Raw genomic sequence first — 23,651 nt, forward strand, 5'->3', positions numbered from 1 at the left:
ATTTTTTGTTGTGGGGTGGGGTGGGGTGGGAAACTGTCTTCTAAGGAGACCCCAGTGTTACATGTATGTCCAGTTTAAACAGGTGCATTACTGTTGTGATTTGAAAGTCACATGCCATAGGTATGGTATTGGATAAATACTAAAATTGTCGGCCAAGTCAGTGCCAATCACAAGGTCAGCCTTATTCAAAATACTGCTCCTCTTAGAGGAAGTGTCCACCAGACTTTCCTAATGAGCCCAGACAGCCTGGGACTCCAGTTGATAGGCTAGACACAGTAAAAGATAGGAAAGTTAAAAAGGTGGGTTTATGGAACGGTGAAAGAAAACTGGTTTGGCAGCGGAGCAGATGTGTTCCCACTCAACCCATCAACAGGTTCATTTTCAGGGAAGGGACCTAGATAGGTTGCCCCATCAAGAGGGAGCAAATGCAATGATAGAAACACCAATGTCTGCAGATCTACACAAATCTCCTTTGAGTTTCAGAGAAACAGACAGGTCTGCTCCCTTTTACGAGTTTTAGAGAAAGACAGGTCTGCTCCCCTTTATATGAACAAATAAAAGGTGTAAGCATACCAGGGGCTACAAATCCACTACCATAAACTGCTATGTCACCCCTTAGTCTGGTGTGCGGGGTAAAACCTATTGAAGGCACCAACTTACTAATGGGAAACAGGGTATAACGTTGAACCCCACTATACAATGTGGAGCACCGCCAATGGCTACACTGTCCTTCTGTCATGCTACAACACAATCATGGCCAGACTAAGAAACATTGGGTAATAGTACCATAGTTCTTTCAATGTCAGCATTCAGTTGGCCTGGAACCAATAAAAAATATCCTATGAATCCTGCAACTAATGAGGTTTTGAAATCACCTACAACTATATTTTGCAACTGAATTTAATTAAAAAATATGCACACAACAGTTTATCAAATCTATATTTAATGCAAAAGAGCACAAAAGTCTGCCAAAGCAGAAAAACTGTAATGCCCAAGCAGGATGAAAATCAGCTCTCTGGTTGAACTCTTCCACTTGCTGCTGTTTCCACAGAGGAGGCTATGGGTGCACAATGGGGAGAATCTACTTGAGTAGGCAAAAATGGAGAGGCCAGCCTTTCAGTATCCTGGGGTCTCTCAGCAGATCTGTCAATTGCTGGCATTTTAGATTCAACTTCCCTTGAAGCTTGACGAGCTGAAAGAAGTGGACCAACAGACTTTTCAAGTACCTCTAATATTCGACCTAAAACTTGACCGACATTGATCATCTCTTTGTGAAGGCCTTGCAAGCCAGAAGCCATAGTGTTGTGAAGGCCATGTAAACTGTTTAATCGCTCATCAATGTGTGTCATCTGACTCATAAACTGCTCATGCTGGTGTCTTTGAGCTTCTGTTCTCTTTTGCTCCAGCTCCAAAAGATCAGTCAGACCAAAACGACATGAAGTGCGAGACGGTCGAGATGAATTTCGCTTCTTCCTTCTACTTACTCTTGAACCCAGTCTTGAAGTGGAAGAAACTGGAGACTCTGCAAGAACAAAAGAGTCTAGAGATGAATAGGATACACTGCTGTCAGAAGTAGAGGAAAGGTCTTCTAAAGTGGAGTTTCTGGTTGATGGCATGCAATGAGCTTTTACATACTTGGTGTTAGACTGAGTGCTTCTGCTCAAATCTAACATTACATGTGGGCCGCTCAAAGTCCTAGTGTCCCGATTTGTTAGCTGAGAATTTTGAACTTCAGACATTGACAAATGTAGGCTAGGAGGATTTGAGGCTCTTGATTCCGTCCTGATAGAGTCATAAGAGATAGAAGTTTTAGAGACGAGGGATGGGCGGCTGGTGTATTGCTTTGAAGAGGCTAGTTTCAATTTCTTCTCATTTGGAATCTCGGAGCAGACCATTTTTGGTGTGCCTACTGTAAACTCATTTGATCGCAGAGATGCAATGCAATCTGGAGACTTAGCAAAGTCTTTCCTGTTTAGGATATGAGATTGCTTTGGACATGAATCAAATCCGGCCGATGACACTGATCTTTTTATACCTATGAAAATGAACACAAAAATATTTCTAAGTTAATACTGTAAGACATGTACTTACAACATAGCTGCATGTCCCAAACACTTACTTGCAGAGTCAGAAGAAATCACGGCTGTGGTCCTGGACCTTGTAGACATCTGGGCTACTGCAGAAGACCAGGAGAAGATAACTGGACCATCTGTGACTGCAGAAAAATGTTGTCACTCACTTGACCTCACCCAGAAACGCGATATTGCCAACATACTCTAAAGGGTGAAAGTTAGGGGGGAAAAAGTGTGGGAATCTCATTAGAGTAGGTTAAGAGTAAGTGTATTCTATATTGTAAAATTATTAGGTTGGTAAACCAAAGTATTGAAATAAAAAATTATGTAAGCAGCAATCATTTAAGAGTCTGAGTGGACTAGTGTTTTCTTACCTTGATTTTTGTTTCACTGATCCTTAAAGCAGATTTCAATTGGTGCCAAGTTCAAATGATGCTCTCTAGCATCAATTTTCTTTCCTGGAGGTGAGGACAAGTGTGTGCATGCCAGTTCTCTTTGAGTCCCTATTTTACTCTTGCATTTCCCCTTAGTCTTCTTAATGGTCTTCTTCTCATTGGATTCATCCTATGAAATCAGTCTTGCAGTAGCCCAAAATGTATACAATGATCCAGGTCCACATCAGTAACCCCTCTACAAAAAGTACCTACTTTGAAGCTGTGAAATTAAGAAACTCTTCACATGTGCATTTATTTTTAAACCTTTTATTGACCATGTACAAAGCAAACCTGGACTAATGTTCTTTTGTCTTAAATCTAACATCAATACAATGTCTCTTGTCTTAAAATCAAAAGAGAAACACGTTTTGAAACACTTTTCAGGATCAATAAGGCGAATCATTGGAGAGGTTTGAAAGACTGTGGATCTTAATGTCAGTCAACCCCTCACTTCAAATGCAAATAAACGAGACAGACAGACAATCACAACTGTGTGGCACTCACATATCGAGCGAAAAGACAAAATGTGTTAAATGGGTCACTTTCTCTATACCTGTGGGAAGAAAAATGCAGAATAAATAGGTCTCCAACCAACAACACAAATGTGTTTTTTCTTTTTACAGGATGGTCTGGAAACAGTAAGTCCGTACCCATTGCCATAATAACTCAAACATTATGTTCAAATAACTATGGTTCACTTGAAATAGCATCAACCAACAAAGAATGAAGCTATATAAATACATTAGAGCACATATTAATTTAATAGGTTCCATCTCCCTGTCTCCCTGAACGAGTGTCCCAGAGTGCGTGCTGACCCCTTCCCTCTCCTTGTACCCAGAGTGCGTGCCCCCCCCCCACCAAGTGCCCGGTCCCTTTAGTGCTCGTTTCCTGTTTTTTCTGCCTTTTTTTGGCCGTTTCCCCGGCCCCTCGCCGTTTTCTCACCTTTTTAGGTGCCTTTTCTGGCCCCTCGCCGTTTTCGCGGACTTCGCCGTTTTCCTGCCTTTTTTCTCGACCCCGCCTACCCTCCCGCCGCCCTCCTCCCAGCTGACCCCTCCTCCCCGGCTACCCCATATATGGCGGCCGCTGCGCGGCAGAGGTAGCGACCCTTGACCTTTGGGTAGGTCGCTCCCCTGCCCACGCAGCACCACCAGTGCTCTCCTGCCTCCTGCCTGCTGCCTTGTGTGCCCGGTTGTGCCCCTTGTGTGTATCTGAGTATTTCCCCTTCTCTCCGTGTATCCTCGTATGAGTGCCCCACAGTTGATGGTCTGAGTGATCAATTTCCCTCTTTTTTCTTGTCTCCCTGAACGAGTGTCCCAGAGTGCGTTCTGACCCCTTTTCTCTCCTTGTACCTAGAGTGCGTGCCCCCCCTCCCCCCCCCCCCCCCCCCCGAGTGCCCGGTCCCTTTAGTGCTTGTTTCCTGTTTTTTCCACCTTTTTTTGGCCGTTTCCCCGGCCCCTCGCCGTTTTCTCGCCTTTTTAGGCGCCTTTTCTGGCCCCTCGCCGTTTTCGCAGACTTCGCCGTTTTCCCGCCTTTTTTCTCCACCCCGCCTACCCTCCCGCCTCCCTCCTCCCAGCTGACTCCTCCTCCCCGGCTACCCCATATATGGCGGCCGCTGCGCGGCCGCGCGCAGTGGGCGCGCTGCTGGCGCGCCTAAGGCAAGCCCTTCTGCGCCCGTCCAAGCCTGGATCGCGCCCAGCGCCACGACCCCTGGTCCCCGCGACCCCCACCCCCCCCCCCGCCCCCTCCGCCTGACCTACGACACCGCCTCCCTCACCGCTCTCAACCCCGGCCGCACGCCGGGCTGCTGCCGCGCCGCCCCGAAGCGAACCCACGGAGCCTTCACCTGTCGCAACTGCCGCTTCACTTGCCTACGAACACACAACACACCCAAGAAGAAAAACTCCTCCGGAAATAACCTCGAATGCATCCTGATCAACACCCGATCCGTCCACAGGCACGCCATCGAACTATGGAACCTCATCGACTCAACAAACCCGGACATCGCCTTCCTCACTGAGACCTGGATGAACCCCTCCTCGGCACCCGACATCACCATAGCCATCCCCGACGGCTACAAAATCATCAGGAAAGACCGCACCAACCGCACCGGAGGAGGCATCGCCATCGTCCACAAGAGCTCCATCCGCGTCTCGACCTACACCGACGACTCACTCCCCGACGCAGAACACCTCCACTTCTCTATCCACAGCGACCCCAAGACCACCCTCAGAGGCACCCTCATGTACAGACCACCAGGACCACGCACAAAGTTCAGCGAAGACGTCGCAGACTTCATCAGCCCACACGCACTCCCGTCCACCGACTACATCCTCCTAGGGGACCTCAACTTCCACCTGGAGAACCGCGCTGACAACACCACCACCACCCTACTGGACAACCTCGCCAACCTCGGACTGAAACAACTGGTCAACACCCCCACCCACTACGCCGGACACACTCTCGACCCCATCTTCTCCTCCAGCAAATACATCTCTTTCAGCCACACGTCCGAACTCTCCTGGACGGACCACAGCTGTGTCTACTTCAGCTTCAAGAAGACCACCGTACACCACCACGTCCAACCACCGAGAAGGCAGTGGAACCGTATCACCACCAAACAACTCACAGCAGCCCTCTCCCAGAACCCCCCCGCCAGCACTACAGACCCCGACGAAGCCGCCAACAACCTCACAAACTGGATCTCCGAATGCGCCAACACCCTGGCCCCCCTGAAGACCCAAGCAAACAAAAACAATCACAAGAAAAACTCCTGGTTCACCCCGACCCTCAAGGACCCCAAAAAAGAATCCCACACCCTCGAGAAGTCTTGGCGCCTCAACCAGACCGACGAAAACATGTCTGCTCTCAAGAACGCCACCCGCAAACACCACCAACTCCTCCGCGCCGCACGAAAATCAGCCTTCCAGAACAGACTCAACGACAACGCCCACAACAGCAAGGAACTATTCGGCATCGTCAAAGAACTCTCCAACCCCGACGCCGAAAACAACGCCATCCACCCCTCACAGGATCTCTGCGACTCCCTCGCAGCTTTCTTCCACCACAAGATCACCGACATCTACAACAGCTTCACCACAACCAACAAGAACCCACCACCGGAACTGGCCACCGACAACACCGCCATCCACACCTGGAACCCAACCACCACCGAGGAAACCACCCACATCATGAACTCCATCCACTCAGGATCACCATCCGACCCCTGCCCGCACCAGATCTTCAACAAAGCCGACAACATCATTGCACCCCACCTCCGAGACGTCATCAACGCATCTTTCACCACCGCCACCTTCCCGGAGAACTGGAAACACGCCGAACTCAACGCCCTCCTAAAGAAACCAACAGCAGACCCCACCATACTCAAAAACTTCCGGCCCATCTCGCTCCTCCCGTTCCCCGCCAAAGTGATTGAGAAAATCGTCAACACTCAACTCACCACCGCCCTGGAAACCAACGACTCACTCGACCCCTCACAATTTGGCTTCAGAGCTAACCACAGCACCGAGACCGCCCTCATCGCAGCCACGGACGACATCAGATCTCTGACTGACAAAGGAGAGACCGTGGCCCTCATACTCCTGGACCTCTCTGCAGCCTTCGACGCGGTTTGCCACCGCACCCTAATACGTCACCTCAGCAACGCCGGCATCAGAGGCAAGGCCCTGGAATGGATCATCTCCTTCCTCTCCGGAAGAACCCAGAGAGTCCGCCTTCCCCCCTTCAGATCCACTACTACGGAGATCATCTGCGGCGTCCCCCAAGGATCCTCCCTCAGCCCAACCCTCTTCAACATCTACATGACCCCCCTGGCGAACATTGCACGAAAACACGGACTCAACCTCATATCCTACGCCAATGACACCCAGCTCATCCTCTCCCTCACCAACAACCCCACCTCAGCAAGAACCAGACTACACGAAGGCATGAAGGAAGTAGCGCTCTGGATGACAGACAGCCGGCTCAAACTTAACACAGAGAAGACGGAGGTCCTCATCCTCGGCCCTACTCCCACCGCCTGGGACGACTCCTGGTGGCCCCCCGCCCTAGGCAGCACTCCCCAACCCACCGACCACGCACGCAACCTCGGCTTCATCCTGGACTCATCCCTCTGCATGACCAGACAGGTCAACTCGGTGACCTCGGCATGCTTCAACACCCTCCGCATGCTCCGCAAGATCTTCCGCTGGATCCCCACCGACACCAGGAAGACGGTCACCCACGCCCTCGTCACCAGTCGCTTGGACTATGGAAACGCTCTGTACGCCGGCATCACTACCAAGCTACAGAAGAAACTACAACGAATCCAGAACGTGGCCGCACGACTCATCCTGAACATTCCTCGCAACCACCACATCTCCGGACACCTGAAGAAACTTCACTGGATTCCAGTCAGCAAGAGGATCACCTTCAGACTCCTCACCCATGCACACAAAGCCCTGCACAATATCGGACCTAAACTCATCAACCACCGCGTCTCCTTCTACACCGCTCCTCGCACCCTACGCTCGGCCGGACAAGCCCTGGCAGCCGTGCCACGCATCCGCAAAGCCGGAGGCAGGTCCTTCTCCTACCTGGCAGCAAAGACCTGGAACTCTCTTCCCAGCCACCTGCGTGCCACACAGGACCACCTCTCCTTCAGAAGGCAGCTCAAGACCTGGCTCTTCGAGCACTGCCCCCCCCCCCCCAGCACCTTGAGACCCCTACGGGTGAGTAGCGCGCTTTATAAATGCAAATGATTGCTTGATCTTCAAAGAAATCAAGGATGTCGTCACTCCCATCTGGACAAAGATTGTCAATGTGTCTCTGTCACAAAGCACGATCCAGGAGAGCCTAAAAGCTGCTCAGGTAACACCTATTTTAAATAAGCCTACCGCAGATAGGTCTGACCATAACAACTTCCGCCCTATTTCTAACATCCCCACTCTAGCCAAACTCCTAGAAAAATGCGTCCAATCTCAACTCTGTGCTCACACCAAGAATTTCCATCTCCTGGACAAACATCAATCTGGCTTTCGGAGTGGACACAGCACCGAATCGGCTCTCACTCATGTTATGGATGACATTTTAAAAATGCTTGACCAAAATGAATATTGCCTCCTTATCCTTCTTGGCCTTTCCTCTGTGTTTGACACAGTTAATCACAACAACTTCCTATCCACTCTGGAGCATAGCATGGGCCTTTCTAGATCGGTGCTGCAATGGTTTCATCCTTCCTCCACCACAGATCCCAAAGAGTTAAGGCGAACCACTCTCACTCCCGGCCATCACCAGTATCCATGGGGCTACCCCAAGAGTCTGCCTTATCTCCCATACTCTTCAACTTGTTCTTGAAACCATTAGCTAATGTTCTAAATTCCACGGCCATTCTCTTCCATATGTATGCGGATGATACGCAACTCTATCTTAAAATCTCCTCTCCGGATAGCCTCATATCACTCACCACTACCCTACCTAATACTCAAAACCGGTTAACTGAGAACCACCTCCTGCTCAACACCTCCAAAACAGAATTCCTTCTAATTTCTCCTCCAAATCACATCCCCAAGTTAGACCATTGGATGAACCACTGCACTGCCTTCAACTGCACCCCCCATATTATTGACTCAGCTAAATCTCTCTGAATCACCCTGGACAAGCATCTGAACATGAAGAACCATATCAGCAATGTGTGCAAGGGAGCTAATCACCTGATGAGGATACTCAGGAATCTCAAACCTTTCCTCCCACAAGCTGACTTCAAGCAAGTGGTCCAATCGCTTGTTTTGCCGAGGCTAGACTAAGGCAGTGCTACGCTCTGCGGCCTCCCCAACTATACCTTGGCCCCACTAAGGGTCTCACTGAATGCTGCAGCCAAATTGGTGACGGGTACCAAAAGAAATGCGCACATCTCCCCAGTCTTAAAATCCCTAAATTGGTTGGCCTATGAAGCAAGAATTCAGCTAAAGATTGCCTGCCTGTCTCACAAAGCCCTCAATTTCAAAACCCTCAGTTATCTAGTGCAAAAGCTAGCATTATCCGGAGGGGGTAAACCTTCTAGGAGTGCTAACTCTCTCCTCCTGAAACCACAAGTAATTGAATATTGGTCATAAAGGAATGTGATCAAAAAAACATTTTGAGAGCAACACAAGAAATCATAATATACACTATACAGAGCAATTGGCTACCATTGATTCAACACAATTAATTGAATCTGACAGGAAGTCAGATTGGATTACAAAATCAATCAAAATATTCAGCAGTCCATATTACGAGTACAGACCGATGATGTTTCAGCCCAAAGTTAAACCTGACCAGGTCCACCAGGACAAAGTGTAGCAAAAACAAAGGTATCAGTATAATATTCAACAATTTGAAAGTAAATTCTTGTGTTGCTCAAAATCTTGTTTTTGATTAAATTCTTTTGTGACCAATATTCAATTACTGATAGTATAACTCTTATTAGAAATTATCTAGTGGTCATTGGTCACAGCACAAATTAAAGATTATAACTAAATAAAAATATGATAACATAGTGGGTACAGGTCACATGAAATGTAGCTGCACGTAAGTGTTTCAGAGGGTGTGAGAAAGACTCAGCAGCACCTGCATGCACTATTGATGAAATCCGCTGTTGATGTGCATCAGGAGGGTCCATTATGGTATACAGCACTCACCAACTAACAACCGGAGACCATACGTATTTTAGAGGCATTGTTTAATCACCAAGTGGTATTATAAAATGGGATGAAGATTCCCCTTCCGTACATTATAAAGATATTCCAAATCACCAAGAAGTTCCCAGAACATATAGGGGAGCAAAGAAGAAGGACAGGTACAACAGCTGCCTTCCCACAAACATCTTAAAACCTTGGGCCAGAAAATCAAAAGTGTTACACATTGCAGCACAGCAACCAAAGCTGCTGCGCTGAATCGCGTGAAAAGGAGAGATGAGCAAGGCACCATATCTACAGAGATATGGGACTCTCCTCCTCTCTGCCTAGTGCCAAAGCACAATCAGGCTGCTGAGTGTGATGCACACACATTTGCACCATTGTGCACGAGTCCTGCATATGTTTTGCCCTGGAAGGGCATCTTTCCAGTACAAAATACTGTGCTTAGACTAACTTTAAAACTTTTCCCACTTCTGATGTATGCTGTGCAGTGCAGCACACATGCAAAGTGGGAACAGTTAGGAGAAATAAAAGTATTTCTCATTTTTAACGCCTGCAACCCTCGCAACACCCCACTTTGCAGAATAATGCAAAGCTAAGGGTTTCTTTAAGTTTCTTTGAGGAAACTCAAGATTTGCACTTGAAAGTAAATTTAAAAAAAAGATGTGCACAAGTTCTCGTCTCTTTTGTGACACTAACGCAGCACAAATTGTTTGGTTATTTGGGCTTGGTGCCTGGCTCTTTCATGTTCATTACAGATCAGTATAAAGTAGAATCTATAGTGCGATATTAAGCACACCAAATGCGTGTACTAATTTTTTCAAAAATATAATACAATCAGTTTAATGCAAGTCAAGTTAACAAGGCTGTGGATCAGATTATGTAGGGACTTGTAGAGTATCTAAGTTTCTTGCAATGACCTATAGTGTGGGAAAATAAATAAACTCGTTGGCATGAATATCTCTTTATTGCTGTTCACCGTTCCTCTTTAGGAATACATATCCAAAGGAATAGCCAGCTCCCATTTTCATTTATTAAACTGCCTTTCATCCTTGCTGTTGAGCTATAGAACAGCAATTAAAAACTACAAAGCGGACATTCACCTAGCTCAGGCTAAATATTTCGAACTCAAGATTGAGAATGCTGTGTCCAAACCCAAGGAGATCTATCGAATAGCCAAGACCCTTTTGCAACTACCGGAGGCACCAAAGCATCATAACAATACTCAGACCCATTGTGAGGAAATAGCGGAGTTTTTTTACCAGAAAATAGAAACCATCAACTCTTCTTTCCCCCACCCTGTCACTTTGCCCACAGATTCTGTCAACTCAGGCTGCACGACAGTTCCTCCTCACGCTCTCAATAACTTTCCTCCCTTAGAACCTACTAAACTGGAAAAACTTTTGGGACAGGTTAAATCTGGATCACCCACCGACCCAGCTCCTCCCAGTATTCTCACCCAGATCACCCATCAGATCTCGCCCACTGTTCGAGACCTGCTCAACTCCTCACTCCATACTGGTACTGTCCCTCCTCTATGGAAAAGAGCAATGGTCAAAGCTCTATTAAAAAAACCTAGTCTCGACCAATCTAACCCCGCCAACTACCGACCCATCTCCCTTCTACCATGGCTCAGTAAGCTTCTCGAGAAGCATGTCAACTCCATTCTCACTGACTTCCTGGAAGCCAATAACATACTAGATCTCTCCCAGACCGGCTTCAGGCCCCATCACGGAACGGAGACGGCATTGATTGCAGTGACGGAGGAGGCAAGAAGGATCTTGGACGATGGCGGGTCCACGGCCATCGTCCTACTCGACCTAAGTGCCGCCTTCGACACTGTTAATCATAATATCCTTCTCCATCGGTTAGAAGGAATAGGATTGTCAGGGACTGCACTCAGATGGATGAGATCTTTTTTGACAGATAGATCCTTCAGGGTTTTTGAGAGGGATTTCACTTCTGCTAGTAGACCTCTTAATTGTGGAGTGCCTCAGGGCTCCTCCCTGAGCCCTACCCTTTTTAATGTCTATCTACGCCCCCTAGCTGATGTCGTCTGCCCATTTGGGGTGAAGATCGTTACTTACGCGGACGACACGCAGCTAGTGGTAGCGCTGGACCCCCCCCTTAACTCTTATCACAGTTTACACAAATGCTTGGAAGCAGTCGCTACCTGGATGTCTGGCTCTTGTCTTAAACTTAACGGGGACAAAACAGAGACAATGCTCCTTGGAAATAACATCGCAAAAACCATTGACCCTATCTGGCCTCTCTGTTTAGGGAGTCCCCCGCAACCCAAGGAGCAAATCAAGAGCCTAGGCATCTGGCTTGACCACACTCTTTCCTTTAACCATCAGGCCACCAAGCTCGCTGCCACCTGTTTCGGGCTGATGAGACTGCTTAGTAAATTCCTTCCTCTCCTTCCATTCCACTCGAGACGAATTATGGTTCAAGGATTGATCCTCTCCCGCCTCGACTGTGGAAACGCCTTATATCTTGGAGCACCTCAATCCACACTCAACAAACTCCAGGTCATTCAGAACTGTGCGGCAAGAATTCTCCTGGATATCCCCCGCCGAACCTCAGTAAGAGCCAGACTGAGAGATCTTCACTGGCTCCCGGTGAGATCCAGAATTGAATTTAAGAGCATGTGCATCGCACACCGCTCTTACTGGGGAACAGGTCCCTCCATCAACTCCCCCCCTTGTGAAAGCCTACCAGCCCACCCGTTCCCTCAGATCTGCGACCTCCCACCTCGCCTCAGTACCACGCATCAGGAAGGCCAAATGCGGAGGCCGCTCGCTCTCCTACAACCTAGCCAGGATCTGGAACTCCCTCCCCTTCCATATCAGGTCTGAACCCAACCTTCTCACCTTCCGGAAGATTCTTAAAACCTGGCTATTCAGCAAAACCTCGGTTTAAAACTTCACCACGCCCCCCCCCTATTCCAGCCTCTCCAGCTCAGCTCAAGCTCTTTACAGCACTGGGACGCCCCTGGGTAGCCAACGCGCTTTACAAATCCTCATTCCATTCCATTCCATTCCTGTTGGCAGCAGGCATTCTGATGTCTGAACTCAACTGTAGTAACTTAATATAGTTGAGCAGCTATGTTGCTTCTTTATTATAGATGACTAGATGCATCCCACTTCAACGGTTACAAAGAAATCAGGCATGGGCCTTTATACAGGTATTGTAGATTTCAACATATTATGTGAAATCTCTCTAGAAGCATCAGGGAGAAACAGAGGAGCAACTAATTGGAGGTGCTGTAGAAACATCAAAAGAGTTATGTCTGGGGTTCACTCATGAGAAACAAAGGAGTAATCCATTGGAGGGATTGTTAAAATACAAAGGAGTATATCAGTGTGCAACATAGAAGCAACCACCAAAACAGCAGTGTATGGATTTCACCCAGGGTGGAGTGGGTAGAGGCTTGAGAATAAGAAAACAGATGGAAGGGAACCAAACTCTGGCTCTAGTCCTCTCTTTTATCATGCGTCACAGGGAACACACCACAGACAGACACTTCGATTCTTCCTTTTAGTTGGATGCCAGAGATGGACACATTGATGGGAGGGATTAAATAAGTGAGCTGAGCATCATTTATAGGGGGGGGGGGGCTGGTCTGCTGTAGACTCCACTACTGCACCTGCAGGTCAATGGAGACATTAAGAGACCAGACCTTGATGTGGAGGTAGTCAGCTTAAGGCCTGGAGGAAGCAAGGAGCTGCAGGGTATGAACATGGCCCAATAATGTGACAACATGATGCTAGTCACATGGGAGGAAAAACAACAAAGCAGAGGAAGAGACATTTTAAACTTAAAGTACTGTAGATTCAAAATCACAACAAATGGATGCCTTTGGACTATGACTTTCTCATATATTGGTTGGGTACCCAAGCTCACTCACACTTTAAACCAGGAGTTCACAAGTCAAAAGTAGAACCTGATACCACTAAGATTAGTTCATCGTATGGGCAGAAGTTGTCTAATTGGAATAAGGTAGCCTATCTATTTTACACTTACTCACAAATACTGTCACAGTTGACCTCTTCAGGCAGACCACCTTATAGCCAACAACACTTTACAATATGCAACTGATACATTGTTTGGAAAAGTGAGGCTGCAAATCTCAGAATACCAAAATGTGTTGGGTAAAAAAACACAACTGAATGAAGTCAGACCCACATTTTGGGGCCAGTTGGCAGTCCTGACGACCTCCTCACTAAGCTGCAGACATTAGGCCATTGCATCAGGCCTATTTTTTTTCTGCTGCTAGAAATATTCTAATTTTACCTCCAAGGACAGAGAGACCCCCAAGGAACAACAGTGAGCTTTGTAAAATACCCTGCCCCTGTTCTTTCTTCTGTTGTGTTAAGATCTAAGGAGGAAGAAACAGTTTCCCCATCTCTTTTTAAATCAAAAACAACAAAAATAAGTGATAATTAAACACATTTGTTATTTGTATAACCCTCTGCAAAGAACATTTACTATACAATTATTATTAGCAATTCATAACTGAAACTTAAGGCAGATGTACATAATTTGCTACATTTTTTTGTGGCAGCTAAATTATTTAGTGAACCAACCTTATATCAATAGGTCAGTTGGAGAGAGGCACAATCCAACCTACCCCATTACTCTTCATGAATTAGGATGGCCATTAGAGGAATGGTGGACTGCTGTCAGCAGATCATGTCTGTGATTTTGTTTTCAATAAAATAACAAATATTAATCCAGACATTTTGTTTTGAATGAAACAGTGCTTCATTTAAAATGCTGTTTTTTTAAAGTTCCAGTGACCCACTTCCCATTCCAAACTTTTGTTTTACATTCACAACAGGGGAAGTGTCCTAAGATGACCACTTCGCCTTTGTGAATGTGTTACAATGACCTTTGAATGGTTTGCGACCCAAATAATTGTCTCAAACAATTCTTACATAGTATTTTGAAATGCAATTTAGAAGGGATGCTGTACCAGAGGCGCCCCTTCCAAATTTCGATTCGGTATGCATTATTAACCTAGTGTGTGATTTGGCAATGAAGTGTTAGGCAATCTGCTACTCATCTGGTGGTTAACAAAGATGGGGCCTAGTGTTCCCTAACCAAACCAAAAACCTTCTGTGAGCCCTTCCCACACTATTCCAAAATGTATACACCTACTCTCGCTGCTTGCCTTGCTTCCAGCAGTCTTTACTATCTTACCAAAACGTAAACATCTTTTAAACAATTCAGCGATTAAGCTTATTTTCCCATCCACTGAACCACTCCTATGTTGCTGTCATTACTCGGGGTATTGCCCCCCTCCCCCTCCAAACAAATATTCCTGGCTACGGGCCTGCCTACGACTATCAATCAGCTATCCTATACTGAGACCACGCATAAGCAGAGCCACTGCACATGCAGAGCCTGTGAACTTTCAAAGACTTGCCTAACAAGCATTTGCAATGCAATAGGTCTCGCATTTACGTGAGTTTGAGCTATTGGCATTGTAAATGACAATGCCTTTTATTTATGTTTAGTTTTTAAAACATAAATGAAAGACATTGTGATTTACAATGCCAATTGCTTAAACTATAGCAAATGAGAGACCCATTGCATTGCAAATGCTTGTTCTTTTCTTCTAGCAGGACAATTATCTAGGAGTTGAATACAACACAAAATCTGGGAAAAATTCTATAGGAATAATTTCTGCTCTTTTCTCCATAAATGTCCACTATTCAAGAAGAATCCGTTTGGGTGTGAGAATTGCAAAATCGTTGTTAGCATCTGTGGCATCCTGAGTTTCCACGTTTTTTATGACAATCTCTTCTGGAGAGTCCTTGAATTGTGGCTCAAGTGGCCGGTGTGGAACGGGGAGAACAAGATTGTCATCACTCATGAGAGGAAAGCTCCTTGCAGTGGTGTTTAACAGAGCTAATGCAATGTGCAACGGCCCCTTTCCAAACGTCTGAACCAGAATCCACCATCCCGATGTGTCCATGCATAGGAGGGAGAGCTCATTTGAGGGCAAATGAAACGAGAGAGAGAATGGATGCATGTAAAGAAAGAGATTAAGGGAGAAGACATAGGGAGTGGGAATAGTTTAAACATATTGCCTGGACTGCTTTTGGTAAGGAGGTTGGGCTAAAATTAGTTTTTGAATATAAGGGGACGGTTTCATCGACATTAATAAAAGTGACATGGTAATGAAAGATATACACCTTATCATATAAGTTGACTCCTGCTAAAGACATTAATACTATTGCTCAATTTTTTCATCTCACCCCTTACTGGAAAGGAACCTTCTTAGAATCTGACCTTGATGGCACAATGCCCTAGCAATACACTTTGAAAACACCAACGTGTACTTTACTGGCAACAAAATGCTCTCCGGAATGTACCCTCGAAAATTCAGATATCAGAGACGGATTTTTGTTTTTTGTGCATGCCGTAAAACTTAGCTCCGCTTTTTGAAGCCACATAGCTATCACAGCAGCACAGACTTACTGGGATATAAACATGAAGGTGGAGCTGACTGAATAATGTATGCGCGCACTTGAAAGAATGAACCAGTAATTGCCTAAGGCGATAAGTTCCTCTAATTCACACAAGGAACAAGGAAAGTGCCTTAGGTGAGTCGAAAACAAGCATTGGCATAGCCAATAGGTCTCGCTTTTGGGACCTTCTAAGCATTTAGATATGCAGCACAATATCCTTGGTGCAACCACATCAACTGTTGCGTGTCTAAACACTTATAAGGTCCCAAAGGCGAGACCTATTGGCTATGCCAATGCTTGGTGCGGTTGTGTGTGTGTGGTTGTGTGTGTGGTTGTGTGTGTGCATATGGTTGTGTGTGTGTGGTTGTGTGTGTGTGGTTGTGTGTGTGCGTGTGGTTGCGTGTGTGCGTGTGGTTGCGTGTGTGCGTGTGGTTGCGTGTGCGTGTGGTTGCGTGTGCGTGTGGTTGCGTGTGCATGTGGTTACGTGTGCGTGTGGTTACGTGTGCGTGTGGTTACGTGTGCGTGTGGTTGTGTGTGGTTGCATGTGGTTGCGTGTGGTTGCGTGTGGTTGCGTGTGGTTGCATGTGGTTGTGTGTGTGGATGTGTTGTGTGGTTGTGTGTTGTGTGGATGTGGTGTGTGGTTGTGTGTGTGGTTGTGTGTGTGGTTGTGTGTGTGGTTGTGTGTGTGGTTGTGTGTGTGGTTGTGTGTGTGGTTGTGTGTGTGGTTGTGTGTGTGGATGTGTTGTGTGGTTGTGTGTGTGGTTGTGTGTGTGGTTGTGTGTGTGTGTGTGTGTGGTTCTGTGTATGTGTGGTTCTGTGTATGTGTGGTTCTGTGTATGTGTGGTTCTGTGTATGTGTGGTTCTGTGTATGTGTGGTTCTGTGTATGTGTGGTTCTGTGTATGTGTGGTTCTGTGTATGTGTGGTTCTGTGTATGTGTGGTTCTGTGTATGTGTGGTTCTGTGTATGTGTGGTTCTGTGTATGTGTGGTTCTGTGTATGTGTGGTTCTGTGTATGTGTGGTTGTGTGGTTCTGTGTATGTGTGGTTCTGTGTATGTGTGGTTCTGTGTATGTGTGGTTCTGTGTATGTGTGGTTCTGTGTATGTGTGGCTGTGTGTATGTGTGGTTGTGTGTTTGTGTGGTTCTGTGTATGTGTGGTTCTGTGTATGTGTGGTTGTGTGTGTGTGTGGTTGCGGGTGAAGGTGAGGGTATGGTTGTGTGGGTGCGGGTGAGTGGTTGGCTGGGTGAGTGGTTGGCTGGGTGAGTGGTTGGCTGGGTGAGTGGTTGGCTGGGTGAGTGGTTGGCTGGGTGAGTGGTTGGCTGGGTGAGTGGTTGGCTGGGTGAGTGGTTGGCTGGGTGAGTGGTTGGCTGGGTGAGTGGTTGGCTGGGTGAGTGGTTGGCTGGGTGAGTGGTTGGCTGGGTGAGTGGTTGGCTGGGTGAGTGGTTGGCTGGGTGAGTGGTTGGCTGGGTGAGTGGTTGGCTGGGTGAGTGGTTGGCTGGGTGAGTGGTTGGCTGGGTGAGTGGTTGGCTGGGTGAGTGGTTGGCTGGGTGAGTGGTTGGCTGGGTGAGTGGTTGGCTGGGTGAGTGGTTGGTTGGGTGAGTGGTTGGTTGGGTGAGTGGTTGGTTGGGTGAGTGGTTGGTTGGGTGAGTGGTTGGTTGGGTGAGTGGTTGGTTGGGTGAGTGCTTGGTTGGGTGAGTGCTTGGTTGGGTGAGTGCTTGGCTGGGTGAGTGCTTGGCTGGGTGAGTGGTTGGCTGGGTGAGTGGTTGGCTGGGTGAGTGGTTGGCTGGGTGAGTGGTTGGCTGGGTGAGTGGTTGGCTGGGTGAGTGGTTGGCTGGGTGAGTGGTTGGCTGGGTGAGTGGTTGGCTGGGTGAGTGGTTGGTTGGGTGAGTGGTTGGTTGGGTGAGTGGTTGGTTGGGTGAGTGGTTGGTTGGGTGAGTGGTTGGTTGGGTGAGGTTGTGGGTGTGTGTGAGGATGTGTGTGTGTGAAGATGTGTGTGTGGTTGTGTGTGTGTGTGGTTGTGTGGTTGTGTGTGTGTACGTGGTTGTGTGTGTATGTGTGTGGTTGTGTGTATGTGTGTGGTTGTGTGTGTGTGTGGTTGTGTGTGTGTGGTTGTGGTTGTGTGTGTGGTTTTGGTTGTGTGTGGTTGTATATGGTTGTGCTTGGGTGTGTGGTTGTGGTTGGTTGTGGTTGGTTGGTTGTGTGGGTGTGGTTGTGTGGGTGTGGTTGTGTGGGTGTGGTTGTGTATGGTTGTGATTGTGTGTGTGCTTGTGTGTGGTTGTGTATGGTTGTGCTTGTGAGTGTGCCCTTATGTGTGTGGTTGTGTGTGGTTGTATGTGTGGTTGTGTGTGTGTGGTTGTGTGTGTGTGGTTGTGTGTGTGTGGTTGTGTGTGTGTGGTTGTGTGGGTGTAGTTGTGTGGGTGTCGTTGTGTGGGTGTCGTTGTATGTGGTTGTGTATGGGTGTGTGGTTGGGTGTGTGGTTGGGTGTGTGGTTGGGTGTGTGGTTGGGTGTGTGGTTGGGTGTGTGGTTGGGTGTGTGGTTGGGTGTGTGGTTGGGTGTGTGGTTGGGTGTGTGGTTGGGTGTGTGGTTGGGTGTGTGGTTGGGTGTGTGGTTGGGTGTGTGGTTGGGTGTGTGGTTGGGTGTGTGGTTGGGTGTGTGGTTGGGTGTGTGGTTGGGTGTGTGGTTGGGTGTGTGGTTGGGTGTGTCGTTGGGTGTGTGGTTGGGTGTGTGGTTGGGTGTGTGGTTGGGTGTGTGGTTGCGGTTGTGGGCGGGTGCAGTTGTGGGTGCTGGTGAGGTTGTGGGTGAGGTTGTGGGTGAGGTTGTGTGTGTGGGTGTGGTGTGTGTGGTTGAGTGTGTTTGTATGTGGTTGTATGTGGTTGAGTGTGTTTGTATGTGGTTGTATGTGGTTGTGTGTGGTTGTGTGTGTGGTTGTGTGTGTGGTTGTGTGTGTGGTTGTGTGTGGTTCTGTGTGTGGTTGTGTATGTGGTTCTGTGTGTGGATGTGTTGTGTGGTTCTGTGTGTGGATGTGTTGTGTGGTTCTGTGTGTGGATGTGTTGTGTGGTTCTGTGTGTGGTTGTGTGTGTGGTTGTGTGTGTGGTTGTGTGTGTGGTTGTGTGTGTGGTTGTGGGTGTGGTGTGTGGGTGTGGTGTGTGGGTGGTGTGTGTGTGTGGTTCTGTGTGTGTGGTTCTGTGTGTGTGGTTCTGTGTGTGTGGTTCTGTGTGTGTGGTTCTGTGTGTGTGGTTCTGTGTGTGTGGTTCTGTGTGTGTGGTTCTGTGTGTGTGGTTCTGTGTATGTGTGGTTGTGTGGTTGTGTGGTTCTGTGTATGTGTGGTTGTGTGGTTCTGTGTATGTGTGGTTGTGTGGTTCTGTGTATGTGTGGTTGTGTGGTTCTGTGTGTGTGGTTCTGTGTATGTGTGGTTCTGTGTATGTGTGGTTGTGTGGTTCTGTGTATGTGTGGTTGTGTGGTTCTGTGTATGTGTGGTTGTGTGGTTCTGTGTGTGTGTGGTTGTGTGGTTCTGTGTGTGTGTGGTTGCGGTTGTGGGTGCAGGTGAGGGTGTGGTTGTGTGTGTGGGTGCAGGTGAGGGTGTGGTTGTGTGTGGGTGCACGTGAGGGTGTGGTTGTGTGTGTGGGTGCACGTGAGGGTGTGGTTGTGTGTGTGGGTGCACGTGAGGGTGTGGTGGGGTGAGTGCGTGGGTGAGTGGGTGAGTGGGTGAGTGGGTGAGTGGGTGAGTGGGTGAGTGGGTGAGTGGGTGAGTGGGTGAGTGGGTGAGTGGGTGGGTGAGTGGGTGAGTGGGTGGGTGAGTGGGTGAGTGGGTGAGTGAGTGGGTGAGTGGGTGAGTGGGTGAGTGGGTGAGTGGGTGGGTGAGTGGGTGAGTGGGTGAGTGAGTGGGTGAGTGAGTGGGTGAGTGAGTGGGTGAGTGAGTGGGTGAGTGAGTGGGTGAGTGAGTGGGTGAGTGAGTGGGTGAGTGAGTGGGTGAGTGAGTGGGTGAGTGAGTGGGTGAGTGAGTGGGTGAGTGAGTGGGTGAGTGGGTGGGTGAGTGGGTGGGTGAGTGGGTGGGTGAGTGAGTGGGTGAGTGAGTGGGTGAGTGGGTGGGTGGGTGGGTGGGTGGGTGGGTGGGTGGGTGGGTGGGTGGGTGGGTGAGTGGGTGGGTGGGTGGGTGGGTGGGTGGGTGGGTGGGTGGGTGGGTGGGTGAGTGGGTGGGTGAGTGGGTGAGTGGGTGGGTGAGTGGGTGGGTGGGTGAGTGGGTGGGTGGGTGGGTGGGTGGGTGGGTGAGTGGGTGAGTGGGTGGGTGAGTGGGTGGGTGGGTGAGTGGGTGGGTGGGTGAGTGGGTGGGTGGGTGAGTGGGTGGGTGAGTGGGTGGGTGGGTGAGTGGGTGGGTTGGGTGAGTGGTTGGTTGGTTGGGTGAGTGGTTGGTTGGTTGGGTGAGTGGTTGGTTGGTTGGGTGAGTGGTTGGTTGGTTGGGTGAGTGGTTGGTTGGTTGGTTGGGTGAGTGGTTGGTTGGGTGAGTGGTTGGTTGGGTGAGTGGTTGGTTGGGTGAGTGGTTGGTTGGGTGAGTGGTTGGTTGGGTGAGTGGTTGGTTGGGTGAGTGGTTGGTTGGGTGAGTGGTTGGTTGGGTGAGTGCGTGAGTGGTTGGTTGGGTGTGGGTGAGGATGTGGGTATGTGTGTGGTTGTGTGGTTGTGTGTGTGTATGTGGTTGTGTGTGTGGTTGTGTGTGTGGTTGTATGTGTGGTTGTATGTGTGGTTGTATGTGTGGTTGTGTGTGTGGTTGTGTGTGTGGTTGTGTGTGTGGTTGTGTGTGTGGTTGTGTGTGTGTGGTTGTGGTTGTGTGTGGTTGTGTATGGTTGTGGTTGGGTGTGTGGTTGGGTGTGTGGTTGGGTGTGTGGTTGGGTGTGTGGTTGGGTGTGTGGTTGGGTGTGTGGTTGGGTGTGTGGTTGGGTGTGTGGTTGGGTGTGTGGTTGGGTGTGTGGTTGGGTGTGTGGTTGTATGTGTGGTTGTGTGGGTGTGGTTGTGTGGGAGTGGTTGTGTGGGTGTGGTTGTATGTGGTTGTGTATGGTTGTGCTTATGTGTGTGGTTGTGTGGTTGTGTGTGTGTATGTGGTTGTGTATGTGGTTGTGTATGTGGTTGTGTATGTGGTTGTGTGTGTGGTTGTGTGTGTGGTTGTATGTGTGGTTGTATGTGTGGTTGTATGTGTGGTTGTGTGTGTGGTTGTGTGTGTGTGGTTGTGTGTGGTTGTGTATGGTTGTGTATGGTTGTGCTTGTGTGTGTGGTTGTGTATGGTTGTGCTTGTGTGTGTGGTTGGGTGTGTGGTTGGGTGTGTGGTTGGGTGTGTGGTTGGGTGTGTGGTTGGGTGGGTGTGGTTGTGTGGGAGTGGTTGTATGGGTGTGGTTGTATGTGGTTGTGTATGGTTGTGCTTATGTGTGTGGTTGGGTGTGGTTGGGTGTGGTTGGGTGTGGTTGGGTGTGGTTGGGTGTGGTTGGGTGTGGTTGGGTGTGGTTGGGTGTGGTTGGGTGTGGTTGGGGTTGGGTGTGGTTGCGGTTGGGTGTGGTTGCGGTTGGGTGTGGTTGGGGTTGGGTGTGGTTGCAGTTGGGTGTGGTTGCAGTTGGGTGTGGTTGCAGTTGGGTGTGGTTGCAGTTGGGTGTGGTTGCAGTTGGGTGTGGTTGCAGTTGGGTGTGGTTGCAGTTGGGTGTGGTTGCAGTTGGGTGTGGTTGCAGTTGGGTGTGGTTGCAGTTGGGTGTGGTTGCAGTTGGGGGTGGTTGCAGTTGGGGGTGGTTGCAGTTGGGGGTGGTTGCAGTTGGGGGTGGTTGCAGTTGGGGGTGGTTGCAGTTGGGGGTGGTTGCAGTTGGGGGTGGTTGCAGTTGGGGGTGGTTGCAGTTGGGGGTGGTTGCAGTTGGGGGTGGTTGCAGTTGGGGGTGGTTGCAGTTGGGGGTGGTTGCAGTTGGGGGTGGTTGCAGTTGGGGGTGGTTGCAGTTGGGGGTGGTTGCAGTTGGGGGTGGTTGCAGTTGGGGGTGGTTGCAGTTGGGGGTGGTTGCAGTTGGGGGTGGTTGCAGTTGGGGGTGGTTGCAGTTGGGGGTGGTTGCAGTTGGGGGTGGTTGCAGTTGGGGGTGGTTGCAGTTGGGGGTGGTTGCAGTTGGGGGTGGTTGCAGTTGGGGGTGGTTGCAGTTGGGGGTGGTTGCAGTTGGGGGTGGTTGCAGTTGGGGGTGGTTGCAGTTGGGTGTGGTTGCAGTTGGGGGTGGTTGCAGTTGGGGGTGGTTGCAGTTGGGGGTGGTTGCAGTTGGGGGTGGTTGCAGTTGGGGGTGGTTGCAGTTGGGGGTGGTTGCAGTTGGGGGTGGTTGCAGTTGGGGGTGGTTGCAGTTGGGGGTGGTTGCAGTTGGGGGTGGTTGCAGTTGGGGGTGGTTGCAGTTGGGGGTGGTTGCAGTTGGGGGTGGTTGCAGTTGGGGGTGGTTGCGGTTGGGGGTGGTTGCGGTTGTGGGTGGTTGCGGTTGTGGGTGGTTGTGGGTGAGGTTGTGGGTGAGGTTGTGGGTGCGGGTGAGGGTGTGGGTGTGGGTGAGGTTGTGGGTGAGGTTGTGGGTGTTGGTTTGTGTGGGTGAGGGTGTGGGTGTGTGGTTGTGGTGTGTATGGTTGTGTGTGTGGTTGTGTGTGTGGTTGTGTGTGTGGTTGTGTGTGTGGTTGTGTGTGTGGGCGTGTGTGTGGTTGCGTGTGTGGTTGTGGATGTGTTGTGTGTGGATGTGTTGTGTGTGTGGATGTGTTGTGTGGTTGTGTGTGTGGTTCTGTGTGTGTGGTTCTGTGTGTGTGGTTCTGTGTGTGTGGTTCTGTGTGTGTGTGGTTCTGTGTGTGTGTGGTTCTGTGTTTGTGGTTCTGTGTGTGTGGTTCTGTGTGTGTGGTTCTGTGTGTGTGGTTCTGTGTGTGTGGTTCTGTGTGTGTGGTTCTGTGTGTGTGGTTCTGTGTGTGTGGTTCTGTGTGTGTGGTTCTGTGTGTGTGGTTCTGTGTGTGTGGTTCTGTGTATGTGTGGTTCTGTGTATGTGTGGTTCTGTGTATGTGTGGTTCTGTGGTTGTGTGGTTGTGTGTGTGGTTCTGTGGTTGTGTGTGTGGTTCTGTGGTTGTGTGGTTGTGTGGTTCTGTGTATGTGTGGTTGTGTGGTTCTGTGTATGTGTGGTTGTGTGGTTGTGTGGTTCTGTGTATGTGTATGTGTATGTGTGGTTCTGTGTATGTGCATGTGTGGTTGTGTGGTTCTGTGTATGTGTGGTTGTGTGTTTGTGTGGTTCTGTGTATGTGTGGTTGTGTGTTTGTGTGGTTCTGTGTATGTGTGGTTGTGTGTGTGTGTGTGGTTGTGTGTGTGTGTGGTTGCGGTTGTGGGTGCAGGTGAGGGTGTGGTTGTGTGTGTGTGTGTGGGTGCAGGTGAGGGTGTGGTGGGGTGAGTGCTTGGGTGAGTGGTTGGTTGGGTGAGTGGTTGGTTGGGTGAGTGGTTGGTTGGGTGAGTGGTTGGTTGGGTGAGTGGTTGGTTGGGTGTGGGTGAGGATGTGGGTGTGTGTGAGGATGTGTGGGTGTGTGTGAGGATGTGTGGGTGTGTGTGTGTGTATGTGGTTGTGTGTGTGGGGGTGGTTGCATGTGTGGTTGTGTGTGTGGTTGTATGTGTGGTTGTGTGTGGTTGTGTGTGTGGTTGTGGATGGTTGTGCTTGTGTGTGTGGTTGGGTGTGTGGTTGTGGTTGTGTAAGTGTGGTTGTGTATGGTTGTGCTTGTGTGTGTGCTTGTGGTTGTGTATGGTTGTGCTTGTGAGTGTGCCCTTATGTGTGTGGTTGGGTGTGTGGTTGTGTGTGTGTGGTTGTGGTTGTGTGTGTGGTTGTGGTTGTGTGTGTGTGGTTGTGGTTGTGTGGTTGTATGTGGTTGTGTGTGTGGTTGTGGGTGTGTGGTTGTATGTGGTTGTGTGTGTGGTTGTGTGGTGTTGTGGTTGTATGTGGTTGTGTATGGTTGTGCTTATGTGTGTGGTTGGGTGTGTGGTTG

The 23,651-nt window shown here is 49.2% G+C and overlaps 1 protein-coding gene across 2 annotated transcripts in view; it reads right to left on the reverse strand.

Moving 5' to 3' along the window:
* The window catches only part of LOC146798850 (homeobox protein SIX4-like), a 142,133-nt gene that overhangs the window by 41,862 nt on the left and 76,620 nt on the right, over nt 1-23,651 (reverse strand). Inside the window, exon 3 of one of the 2 annotated variants that reach the window (XM_085626174.1) lies at nt 927-2,035. The exons of the other annotated variant lie outside the window; for it this stretch is intronic. Coding sequence (XP_085482300.1) covers nt 1,008-2,035 — 1,028 coding nt within the window. The 3' untranslated portion in view covers nt 927-1,007. Of the gene's footprint in view, nt 1-926; nt 2,036-23,651 lie in introns of those variants that run through there. 2 annotated transcript variants of the gene reach the window in all.

Source organism: Triturus cristatus, chromosome 9, assembly GCF_964204655.1.
Source record: "Triturus cristatus chromosome 9, aTriCri1.1, whole genome shotgun sequence".
Taxonomy (NCBI): Eukaryota; Metazoa; Chordata; class Amphibia; order Caudata; family Salamandridae; genus Triturus; species Triturus cristatus.